The sequence below is a fragment of the Nannobrachium achirus genome (genome assembly GCF_963921795.1).
Source record: "Nannobrachium achirus genome assembly, chromosome: 3".
NCBI lineage: Eukaryota > Metazoa > Chordata > Actinopteri > Myctophiformes > Myctophidae > Nannobrachium > Nannobrachium achirus.
This window is the reverse complement of record NC_137812.1, coordinates 72,186,059-72,199,004: the sequence shown is the minus strand read 5'-3', so window position 1 is coordinate 72,199,004 and position 12,946 is coordinate 72,186,059. Positions and strand designations below refer to the sequence as shown.

General features: G+C 42.2%; 1 protein-coding gene across 1 annotated transcript; it reads left to right on the top strand.

The window, feature by feature from the left end:
- The first annotated feature begins 770 nt into the window (after positions 1-770).
- Positions 771-9,623, top strand: tomm20b (translocase of outer mitochondrial membrane 20b). The gene is made up of 5 exons (XM_080721302.1): positions 771-1,005; positions 2,820-2,866; positions 3,762-3,843; positions 4,526-4,668; positions 6,845-9,623. Exons 1-5 carry the CDS (start codon positions 882-884, stop codon positions 6,887-6,889), a joined length of 441 nt encoding a protein of 146 aa, XP_080577428.1. The 5' UTR covers positions 771-881; the 3' UTR covers positions 6,890-9,623.
- The last annotated feature ends 3,323 nt before the right edge of the window (positions 9,624-12,946 follow it).

The window sequence follows — 12,946 nt, the reverse complement described above, 5'->3', positions numbered from 1 at the left end:
GGCAATTTGTGCCTGCTTTATCTTAACTTCTGTGTTAATTAATGCTGTTTTAGTATTAGCCCATTAATTAACACATGCTGTAGGGTAATTACAATTTACGGTATGTACATTTTTAATGTTAATTAATAATTTGATATCTAATTATTTCATTTACACTGTTTCTTGTCGTTTTTTTTTTTTACTAGACCTGAAACATGACAGTCGTATCTCAAGATCGTCATGCTTCCACTCAAACCTGTTTTTGAGCAAACTATAAAATTTACCATGATACACTAAACAGACGTTCACATTTCAAAAATAAAGTGCTCACTGAAGGCTCGCTGATGTCCCAATATGGGCCGCTTAAGTATAATTACCCTTATCTTCCGTATTGTTTAATAGATAACATTTTAATACCACCAGCGGACATTTTCTCGGATTTGTAGCACTTTTTACTACGTGACCCCATCGGTTGTTTACGGTAAAATGGCCACTGATCGGATTAAAATGCTTCTTATTAAACGACACGGTAGATACGGGTAATTCTGCTTAAGCGGCCCATATTCTAACATTCCTGAGGCTTTAGTGAGCACTTTAGGTTTTAAATTTAGACTTTTGTTTAGACGGCCGTTTCAAATGGGCCACACTGCTCCAAACCAGGTTGAGGTGGAAGCATGACTCGTTTTTCAGGGCTGATATATTTTTTACCAGGCGTCTAGAGAGACTGAACTGTGGTCACGTGACTCTCGTGTGGAGGGGTCCTTCGTTCACGCTGAGGCCGTTGGTCGCTCTGCACCAAAACCCCCAGCAGAGAGGAGACAACAACCATAGAGAGACATAAAGACATATAAAACACTAATTTAACAGTGCATTTAGACACCCTCTCCTCAGTGCAGTGTACCATGATGGGCGGCAGGTCGTCCACCCTGGCCGCGGGGCTGTGCGGAGCGCTGTTCCTGGGATACTGCGTTTACTTCGATAGGAAGAGACGGAGTGACCCCGACTTCAAGAACAGACTGAGAGATCGTGAGTTCTAGTAATTCTCAAGCTTTTACATTTCAAGGTCTGACTGTGTAGTGTGTACACGGGTCCATTTGGTGCCATTTGTACACAGTCAGAGACAGTTACCTGACTTGTATGGGTCCATTTAGACCACAAAAGAACCCACAGAGTCCCTAGAAACTAAAGAATCCACTTTGAGAACCACTGCAATCATGGCATGAGTGGAAACGAAATTAATGTTGCGATTAATGCGATACACGAGTGGTTTTCAACCAGTGGTCCTTGAGGGGGTTCTAGGTGGTCCCCAGCTAAATAATATCATTTTTTGTTTGTTTAATTGTGTTATGTTGCTATTTTTTGCATAGTACTGTGTTTATTTGTCTATTTTCTTTTTTTAAATATAAATTGAGTACAAAATGACCCCAATGATTGAACGCTTGCTTTCTTGCTTGCTTTATTGATTGATCATAGGAAAAAAAGTACAGGACAGTACAGTTCACTGGTACAAGGTCAACTGATTGATTGATTGATTGATTGATTGATTGATTGATTGATTGAAGAATGTATTAGAAGTTTGCATAGGAAAAAGTACAGTTTCATGACAGTACAGTTTCAAATCACTAGTACAAGGTCAACTAAAACCAGATCATAAGCTTTTTGGCTTATTTACACAGGAACCACTTCATGTATCTCATATAACATTGAAAGACAGACGGATAGAACACAGTACTTTGCATAGGATAACATCAATAATTGTTGTTCTGTAACTTCTGTTCAATCATGAGTGAAATGAAATGGATGTTGTCATACACCAGTGGTTTTCAACCAGTGGTCCGGGGACCACCAGTCTAGGGCTTGACATTGAGGCTTGTGCTGTTGTCCGGGATAAGTAATGCATCCTCCCGGACAAGCTCATTAAAAAAAGTCAAAATGTCTGTTGGACAAGTGGCTCTTGGTTTAACTTTTTCTGTGACGCTCCTAGCTGCTTTGTGCTGTATGCAGACTAAAGATAGACTGCCCATAATATGGAACGCTGTTCCGTTGGTTACTGAGTCTATTTCGACGGGAAGAGATGGATAACGTGAGCGATTAGTATTATTGCGATAATCAAAATCCCCAACATCCATTATCCTGGGGCGGAACATTAATTTAGCCAAAAAATAGCAGATTTACAAGCTCACAATGCATCGCGTTGCGACGCAGATTCATTTTGGTTCCATTTGTACACCGTCCATGTGGTTACATTTGTACACCCATAAGGACTACAACTAGGGATGGGTATCGTCTGCAATACTTTTAATGGTATCGATTGCATGACGTCGATACTATCAGGTATCGGTTCACGTAAAAACGAACGACCTCGTTTCGATACTCTGGAATGCACCCCTGGCTGGTCGCATCTGCAACAGTTGGGCTACTGAGAGTTTAATGACTGCTTTAGTAGGCTACACTTGTTACTGTGGAAAATAGCCGACAATAGCCTATAATGTTTATTATTATGATGATTATCCAACGTCTATACTCTACGCTCCACCACACTGTGTGATCATCACCTCATCACTGTGGATTTCTTCAAATATTACCTTGGTTCAGTTAGGCATTGTCCACAGTTTCCTGCCCTGTTATGTTAACCGATTCAGGTTAATATATTTTGTTAATATTTAATATTTAATTTGTACTTTTGGTCCTGTATGTGCTGTGAGTGACAAAGAGTATCCATTATTATTTACAAATGCTTTGATATGTTCCATGAAACAAACAAAATCTGTCCGCTCAGAATGTTACTAATGAATTGAATGTGCTAACGAACTGCTGCTATGTTGTTCTCTTTGTTCCAGGGAGGAGAAAGCAGAGGACGGCCAAAGACAGGGCAGGATTGTCAAAGGTAAGACCATCCTGCCTCTGGCTCTTTGTTGAAATGTCCAATTGAAATGTCTAATTGAAATGTCCAATTGAAATGTCCAATTGAAATGTCTAATTGCGATGCAAAGTTTTGGTGAAGATATTTATAAAAAACAAAGGAGGTGGCCTAGAACAGACCCCTGGGGTCTCCGGTCAACTTAAAAGTACCAAGTTAGTACAGTCAGGGTTCCCACAGTCATGAAATTCCTGGAAATATTTTGAAATTAGAAAAATATTTTGAAATTAGAAAAATATTTTGAAATTAGAAAAATATTTTGAAATTAGAAAAAAAAAATTCCAGTACTGGAAAAGTTTTGGAATTGATCAAGGGTCCTGGAAGGTCTTTAGTTATTGATTTTGTTAATACCTCTGAAATGACAAATTAAACATCGGCCAAATTGTCAAATATTAGAGGCAGAAATTGTGAAAATAGCAGATCTACATGCTCACAACGCTTCGCAACGCGAGGCGTTGTGAGCATGTAGATCTGCTATTTTCACAATAAAACCGTGATATACAAAATTCCTCGACTCTTAGTGCTCGCCAGGATGCTGGGGTCCCCAGTTCAAATATGATTTTGGGGGTCACGGCCTGAAAAGGTTGAGAACCACTGGCATACACTACCTGTCTTAGGGCACTGCGCATAGGAGTAAGTGACTCGTTATTGAGCTGAATTTGTGTTATATAGTCCTGGAAATTGGGTTAAATATTCTGGAAAAGTTTTGGAAAAGTTTTGGAAATAAATTGGTAAAAATGTGTGGGAAGTTGGAACCCTGTACAGTACTATGTTAGTACTACCACTTAAATCCCTATATACGCAAACGTATGTAGGTTTTAAGTGTTTTTTTAAGTGTTATAAGTGTATTTGTGTTTTTCAGCTTCCTGACCTGAAGGACGCTGAGGCAGTGCAGAAGTTCTTCCTGGAGGAGATCCAGCTGGGAGAAGAACTCCTGGCCCAGGGTAAAAAACACTCTGCTTGCTTTATGATGGAACTTAATTAGCTTATCAAAACATTAAGATGGAACTTAATTAGCTCATCAAAGCCATTACATTGTCTTCTTTCTGAGGGGCGACCAGATTGGATATCGTCGCCGTTGGGCACAAACCTCGGCTTCAATCTTATTGTTTTAGTGTTTTTTACATTCATTATTGTCCTACGGGATCATAACAGCAGTCGTTGACACTAACCCACCGATATATCGGCCACCAAACTACTCAGACAAGTTAAAACATTTTAATAGTCATTGGTTTAAGAAAGCAGCTGTCTGTACTACTGTACCTTTGCATAATCATATCTGTGCAAAAATCTTTGCACAATCCTTTATTGGTTATTGGTTATCGGTGATTGTTCCCTCTCTACATTTGGTTATCGGTATCGATCACAAAAATCTACCCACCTTCCCCTCAAGTAAGTAAAACTTTCGGGAAGGTGAAGTTTGCTTTCAGGTTGCTTCAGGCTGATTATCAGCCTTCGGGCTGATTATCAGCCCGTCGTGTCCATATAAGCCATAATGACCGCGCAGCAAGACGTTATCGCATGCTTATCGTTCCTTCCCTACCGCCTGTCCATCCAGGGGACTATGAGAAGGGAGTGGACCACCTGACCTGACGTGTGTGTGTGTGTGTGTGTGTCTCCATCCAGGGGACTATGAGAAGGGCGTGGACCACCTGACCAACGCCATCGCGGTGTGCGGTCAGCCTCAGCAGCTGCTGCAGGTCCTCCAGCAGACCCTCCCTCCACCCGTCTTCCAGATGCTGCTCACCAAACTACCTACCATCAGCCAGGTAACCATGACAACATACCACACTACCTACCATCAGCCAGGTAACCATGACAACATACCACACTACCTACCATCAGCCAGGTAACCATGACAACATACCACACTACCTACCATCAGCCAGGTAACCATGACAACATACCACACTACCTACCATCAGCCAGGTAACCATGACAACATACCACACTACCTACCATCAGCCAGGTAACCATGACAACATACCACACTACCTACCATCAGCCAGGTAACCATGACAACATACCACACTACCTACCATCAGCCAGGTAACCATGACAACACACCACACTACCTACCATCAGCCAGGTAACCATGACAACATACCACACTACCTACCATCAGCCAGGTAACCATGACAACACACCACACTACCTACCATCAGCCAGGTAACCATGACAACATACCACTACCTACCATCAGCCAGGTAACCATGACAACACACACAAAACCTTTTTCACGGTATGGTGTAATGTAGAGTGTAGAAAATGTAGTACCAGCATTTTCTATTTACTTAGAGACGAGAGACAGACACCTGTTACTAAACAAACACTCTCGTCCAGTTGGTTCTCAACCTTTTCAGGCCGTGAGCCCCAACATAATCATGTTTTAACTGGGGACCCCCCACCCTGACGAGCACTAAGAGTTGAGGCATTACATTTTGTATAACACGGTTCTATTGTTAAAAGAGCAGATCTACATGCTCACATGTAGATCTGCTATTTTCACAATTTCTGCCTCTAATATTTGACAATCTGGCCAAAGTTTAATTTGTCATTTTTGAGGTATTAAAAAGCAAAGGATTACTATCAGAATATAGAGCTATTTAACACTATTTATTTGTGAGTGGGTGGGTGTGGGTGGCATGCACCTTTGACCTTAGCCTAGAGGAGGCATTTATGACCAAGGTCATTAAGTACCAACCACTGCTAAATACCATCTCAAAGCTGGGCTACAGGTGCATACTATTTGTCTTTATATGTGGCAGCCTAGGACATACTCACAGGCTGGTCGTTAGAGGGTTTCAACAACTTTGGATGCCCAAAAAGGAGGCAAAAAGGCTGGCAAATCATTGTGCTGTGTCTGCCAGCCGCCACATACTGTATGGGTGGAGACGCTGTTACTTATACCCATACATTAGTGGCATGCCCGTTGTATCATGAAAACGTATTCCATGATTTTGTGAACGTATTCTTGCTGCACCAATAGTATTTGTGTCCCTGTATGTTTCTCACACCTCATCCGCAATGCACGTGAGCGAGCGACGCAACGCGACGTCCCGCGGAATACTGTCCGCATATGGAGCGTCGGCCATTGCGTTGTGACGTAGCGTGAACCAATCAAATAAATACATAATAATAATATAAAGTGTTTGGGGTGCGGGACACGGCCACGGCCATTTAACTCTATGGACGTTGCCCCGAAACCTCGCTCAAATAGAGGCTCCGCGAGCGGAAACAGGAGGGGTGGACGACGTCGCTGCACGACACATTGTCACTCGCCGTAGGTCAAGACATCCTCGTTCATGGGCGTCTATTTGGTATGGCAGGGGTATGCAGCTGCCATACCCTGGGTCCAGGGGGGAAAATAAAAGTTCCTTTTAAAATATAAATCCTTGAATGTCTCTTTGTCTATGTGTGCTGGTTATTATGTTGTTAAATTACAGTAAAATAACTACAAATGCAAAATTAAACAAAATGGTCACTTTAACAAGGTATTATAATTATATTCTCCACACTTGTGTTCTCCCCATCTTGACAGAATGGTATATTCCCAGGTTCCGCAGGTCAGCTGCACAGGTGAAATTCATTATTGTTAATTGTGGCACGTTTACTAACATGCCAAATTTAGCTGCACATCCGTTACAGGCTGCCATATCCAGCCCAAGAAACCATAGAAACCTGGGGATAACACTAAACCCGATTTTCTTTTGTGGACGCCCTGCGGCCGTGAGCATGAGGACTCCTATCTTTGCCATACCCTAGCTTTTGCTGAATTGACGCCACTGTCCTCGTTGAAACTAATGTATTTTAATGAGATTGCATCGCTCGCGTCGCGGATGACCTGTCATGATGGACATAAATAAATGGTTAATGTGTGTGTCTGTGTCTGTGTGTGTGTGTGTGTGTGTGTGTGTGTGTGTGTGTGTGTGTGTGTGTTTTCAGCGCATCGTCAGTGCTCAGAGCCTGAGTGAGGACGATATAGAATGAAGGACCATCGTCTTCCTCGCTGCTCCTCTTCATCGCGAGGACATCTCTTCATCACAGCCTCCTCCTCCTCCTCCTCTGCTGTCTCTCTGTCGCAGTTTGTGTTTGTTTTTAGTTTTTTTTCTTCTGTCAAATTAACGTCAGTGGTTCTCAAACCTCTTTCATTTTAAGAACCCCCCTAACTCAGAGTATTAGGGGTCGGGCCATTTGGTTACATTTTTCAGTTGAGTTGCAGACTTGTAAGGGCCCGTTTGGTTCCGATATGTGTACGCTTTCAGAGTTACAGACCCGTAAAGCCTCGATCAGAGTCTACGGTGAAGAGCTATCCACCGCAAATTTGAGGTGGAACGCTTTCCACCTCAAGTCAGAAAATAAGTGCAGGCCATCATGGTACGCCACGGTGGAGTCCTATTCACCGCGACTGACTGGTCTAGGTCGACCAATCAGTGAGCGGGGTGAAGAGCCTATCCACAGACATAGAAAGGTAGACGCCTCTTCCGGCTGGGGGGTGCTGGTCCAAGACTCCTGGCAAGCCTCCCAATAACTCTACGCAAGCCTCCAGAATTCTGAGGCGGGGCTCTTGGGAATTCTGAAGGACGCTTCCTTGTGCGTCACAGAATGGGAAGCTCGGTAGTCCAATCAGATGCAGGACTGGCAGGACTCCCTCTTTCCCATTGGAGGGGGCAGAGTGCCTTCCGCAGTTCCACAGTTATGCACTTCCGCCAGAGGTGTTTGACCAGTCGCGCTAATGAACTGCAGCGGCGGAGGAGGTATCTAGCTTTTTATATCTGTGAGCCTATCTGTCTGATAGTAAAAACAGAGAGATGTGTCAGGACTCGCGGTGGAAAGCTCTTCACCGCGAGGAATGACGTAACGTTGTAGTTTCATGACTCAAAAAGACTGCTATCCACCGCGGACCCGACTCTGATCGAGGCTTAAGGTTCCATTTGTACTCTCTCAGTTACAGACCTGTAAGGGTCCATTTGGTTCCATTGGTACACTCAGTTACATACTTACAGTATATAAGGTTTTATTTAGAACCCTGAGGGTCCCTGGACCGACTTTGAGAACCACTGAATTCATTCATAGGTTAAGTTATTTTATTTTTACCACTTTTTGTGGTCACATGTTCAGATACTGGATTATGATTGGCTTAAAACAGTGGTAAATCAGTCAACAACTTTGAGTTGGCTCATGGACCCCGCCCACTGTTGTGTTGCAGTTGATTGTAACTAAATAACCTTGCAAGTTACAACTGTGTTTTCTTTCATTTATATGGTAGAAGTGGTAGAAAAGCAATTTGCCATTCGAGGGTCGTGGGTTGTTTGGCACTCGGCTTCGCCTCGAGCCACAACCCTGAAACAGTGGTAAATCAGCCAACAACCCACTCCCTCTCATGGTAAATGGCTTACTCTCATGAGTATTGCATCAAAAAGTGCTCTAAATGTGAGGCATGAAAAAAGACCCGGTCCATCATCCACCCACAATGCATCAGCACCAGTGTTGGGCATTTAAATAAAGAAAGCATATTGCTGTAATTCTCCCTCCCAGTAACACGTTAGTGTACGATTGCCAAAGTGGTCATTATAAATACTTTATGAAAGCAAAGTAACTGCATTGTTCTTATTTTGATTGCTTGTTCTGTACTATAGGACCACTAATATTTCCCTCAAATCCACATCACACGTGTGGGCTTGATTTAGAGCTTGTAGATCTGTTATTTCTTTCACTGTATGGTAAGGAGAGTGTAGATCAGTGTTTCTCAACCTTTTTCTCTGCACGGGCACACTTTTCATGTCCCAAGAATCCATGGGCACACCAACATAATACGGGGGTGTAAATATCGTCACTGACGGGAAGAAACCTTGTATCTCCAAGTTTCAAATTTGTATGTTTCTTTGCAAAGTAATGCCCTGCTTCATCATACAAGGCTGTCGCACAACAGTAAACAGCAGATCTACAAGCACACAACGTTGTGTGCTTGTAGATCGGCTTTTTTCACTAGTTTAAATCATTTTTAAAATGATAAATAACGAAGCTGGCTTTCAAGCAGTTTCAAGGGGCACACTTGACCCTTCTCAGGGGCACACCAAAGGTCCCCAGGCACAGTGGTTGAGAAACACTGGTGTAGATGTATTATTGAGTAGCTTTGCCCAACACTGACTCCCACTGGTCATGGTGTGTCATTGGATGTTATGTGATTCCTAGCCGCCTGCATTTTCAGGACATGTTTAGTTGTTTTTATTTTAATGATCAATCCACTGTTTTGGGGCTTGGATCAATGGAACTGACACAGTATATACATAAAGGAGTAGTTCACCCCCAAAATGACATTTCTTTCTATTGATTAAGCTACTCACGCCGTTGAGAAAATGTGATTATAGTATATTTGGGTCCCCATCTGGAATCAATGGGGGTGCATTTATTATAATAAAATTATTGTCTTAGGAATGCGACAAAACCACTACTCCTTGGGGTGAACTACTCCTTTAAACACGTTTTTTACACTCAAAACAGCATCCTGGTCTCCATGGTTACCTGTGGAGCGTTCAGTCACCCTCAGTACAGGATGCACAGGAAGTTAGTTCAGATCAAAACATAAATAAAATACAATAAAAAAAGGTGGGGGGAAAAAAACTAACACATCAAAACTATTTATTGTTTAGTTTCTTCTGGTTTTCACATGATGTAAAAGTGATTGAACGTTCTGTTGGTCTGAAGAGTCGGTGCCTCTTTAGAGGAAAACACAGGAATAAAAAGAGGTGAAATAATTTAAGTTGTATTTTAAGTTTATTCAATGTGTCATATTATATTCCAAATGTGTTGCTTCTTCGTGGTGGTGCTTACAGGTTGTTGCCACAATGGGTCTTCATCAGTGTGTCCGTACACCATACATGGGCAACTGGCGGCCCGGGGGCCACATGCGGCCCCCACCTTCACTTAATGCGGCCCGCAGGTAAATACCGGAATACTGATATATTATTGATTTCAGCTGTTACAATTCCAAACACGACCTGCTTTAATTCCGTCAGTCTATATCAGTAGCTTAACGACTAGTATAGTAGTATTAAAATGTATTTTTTATGTCCAATGTATTTGTATTTTGGTTCATAAAGTTAACATGAGCATATAACTAAATGCATTTGAAATTAGATAAAAATTTTACATTTCAGGATTCCAATTCAAAAACAACAAATAATTCAGGATTCCAATCTAAGCTCTTTGAGCTTGTAGATCGTCTATTTTTGCTTCTTTTGTATGAGATACTAGAATGACAAAGTAGGACGTAGTAATATGCAATGTGGCCCTCTGGAGTGAAGGCGGAAATATAGTGGCCCTCGCCATCATCAAAGTTGCCCACCCCTGCCGTACACAGACAAATGAGGCAAATTTCAGATTTTCTGTTTTACACACATTTTAGTTGTTTTGATTGTTGAAGTCCCAATTACTGAATGACAAGTCTCCTGGTATTCTGCAGAATATACACGACACCGATGGATTACAACACTGTGGCATATTATCAGTCCACTAGACCAGTGTTTCTCAACCTTTTTTCTGCATGGGCACAATTTTCATGTCCCAAGAATCCAAGGGCACACCAACGTAATACGGGGGTCGGGAAGAAACCTTGTATCTCCAAGTTTCAAATGTGTACGTTTCTTCGCAAAAGTAAAGCCCTGCTTCATCATACAAGGCTGTCGCACAACAGTAGTGAAAACAGCAGATCTACGTCTGTTTTCACTAGTTTAAATCATTTTTAAAATGATAAATACAATACTGGCTTTCAAGCAGTTAGGGCATGCATTTTAGTCGGATTTCTCCCCTGGACCCCCCTGGGGTCAAGGTTAATGCGGCCCGCGAGATACAAATATTGATTTCAGGTGTTAGAATTTCAAACATGCAACTGCAAGCTAAGTCTATATTAGTATTTGAATGACTAGTATAGTATTACAATGTTTATTTTTTTATGTCCAATGTATTTGTGTTTAACTTCATAAAGTTAACATGAGTACAACTAAATGCATTTAAACTATCAAAATGTTACGTTTCAGGATTCAGATTCTGAAAAAAAAAAACAACAAAAGATAACTCTGGGTTCCAATTCTACTCCGTAGCAAACATAGCATGCTCAAAACGCGTCGCAGCGTGTGAGAGAGAGTTTTTGTTTTAAAGGCTCTTTATTAAAACCACATCTTTCCAATTCAGCTCAAGTTACTGCAAAACACAAAGCCAATATTCATAAGATTCATATGACTTTCTATTAAAAGCAAAGAACCAGCTCTCCCCCTTCCTGTGGTAGCCCCAGCAGCCCAGATGTCATTGAACCCTTGCACGTTATTGTCTCCACCAGCCGAAGGCATGGGGGAGAGCATGTTTTCCCCTTCGTCCGTCCGTCCGTGCGTGCGTGCGTGTGTGCTCGAAGTTTGTTACCACCTAATCAGTCGCCGTTGGCCCGGTCACTGCCAAAATGAGCACACACACTCCTTAGATGACCCACATTTTTCTAATGGGCCTGTTCTAGCGCCACCATGAGGCCGATGTTTGCAAAACACATTTCTGTACACTACTCTTACAGATTTTGTCCAAAATTCCTACAAATCGGTAGGCAGTATCTCAACAGTCATGTGATCGACACAGATCTGTCCGATTTTGCATATTCCATCCTGATTGGCTAAGATTGGCTTCCAAAGTTTGCAGGATTGAGCCGTTTTGAACAAAATGCCTCAACTCCCAAACGCAAAGTGCAATTATCATGAAATCGGGCACACACGTTCCCACTAGGCCGAGGAAGAAATGCCACTTCAAATGTTTTAAATCAGCCTCATGGTGGCGCTATAACAGGGTGATTTGTGGTATTACATATAACTCCACCGATCAGTTTCAAACTTTGTAAGCGCACTCCCTAGAGGCCAAGGAAAAACCCTTTCCCTGCTTTTTTCACATCGGCCTGTTCTAGCGCCACCAGCAGGTAGACTTTAGCAAAACACATTTTTGGAACACAATGCCTCAAATCATGCATGCAGTGTCCGATTGCCATGAAAGGTCTAAGGTGAAGAACACATGCCACCCTTTTTACATTGGCCTATTATACAGTAGTACCACCAGGATGCCTGGCCTGGTGGAGACCTGTGCTCGGAAGAGCACTGCTTCTAGTAGTTAGTTAATGCATAGAATGCATGCTCAACTCTTAAGTGGAGCAGCTACCATCCCTGTTAAAACCTGAACTGGATCTGTGGACCAACTCCACAGAGAGAGAGAGAGAGAGTGGAGAGAGAGAGAGAGAGAGTGTGAGTGGAGGGAGGGGGAGAGAGGGGGTTACAGAAAAGAGTATCAACACATTGTGTTTAATTCTCCTGAGAGCTGTTGATGATTGCGCAAACTTCCTCTGCCTTGTCTTGTATTGCAAAAAAACAGCTGAGTGAGTCACCACCGTGACTGACTGCTGGGAACTGTTATGCAACTATTATTACACTATCATGTAGACTGTAGTGTAGAATGGATAATACATTACTGAGGAAGAGGCAGGACATCCTATGCACTGTTGTGACTCTCATCGTCATCGACTTCTTTAAGCTGGAAGTGTTCTGTACAGAATGTCATTTGGAACTCTCTGTCCAACACAATGCATCTCACCATCATCATCATCATCGTACTCATCCTTGGACTCACGCTGTCACCACAAGGTAAGACCCTTTCAAAGTTTTTAGAGTAGGCTATGATTGGCAGTGTTGGGGAAAGTTACTGTGAAAGCAATCTGAGTTCCCAGAGGTTCTTTTTCTCGCCACTACTGTGAAAGCATAACTTGTACAGTTACAAGTAACTCACCATGGCAGTAACTTGATCAAGTTAAAGTTATACCCCTGGAGAAATGTAACTTATAAAGTTTCAAGTTACATAGAACAAGTAGCTTGAGTAACTTGAGTTTTTTTTCAGCGTTACATTGAGAATGTACATTTGGTGTACATGAATCTAAATATAATATCCTGCCAGCAGAAATATGCCTCTCAACTGTGTTTTATGTTTTATTTCAAAAAGGTTGACATTTTCTTTGTGTTCCTA

Bases quoted from the DNA above. Each gene is read 5' to 3' on its own strand.
- tomm20b (XM_080721302.1), top strand. From the start codon at position 882: ATGATGGGCGGCAGGTCGTCCACCCTGGCCGCGGGGCTGTGCGGAGCG. The intron at 1,006-2,819 runs GTGAGTTCTAGT...TCTTTGTTCCAG, and splicing joins CAAGAACAGACTGAGAGATC to GGAGGAGAAAGCAGAGGACG. The intron at 4,669-6,844 runs GTAACCATGACA...GTGTGTTTTCAG, and splicing joins AACTACCTACCATCAGCCAG to CGCATCGTCAGTGCTCAGAG.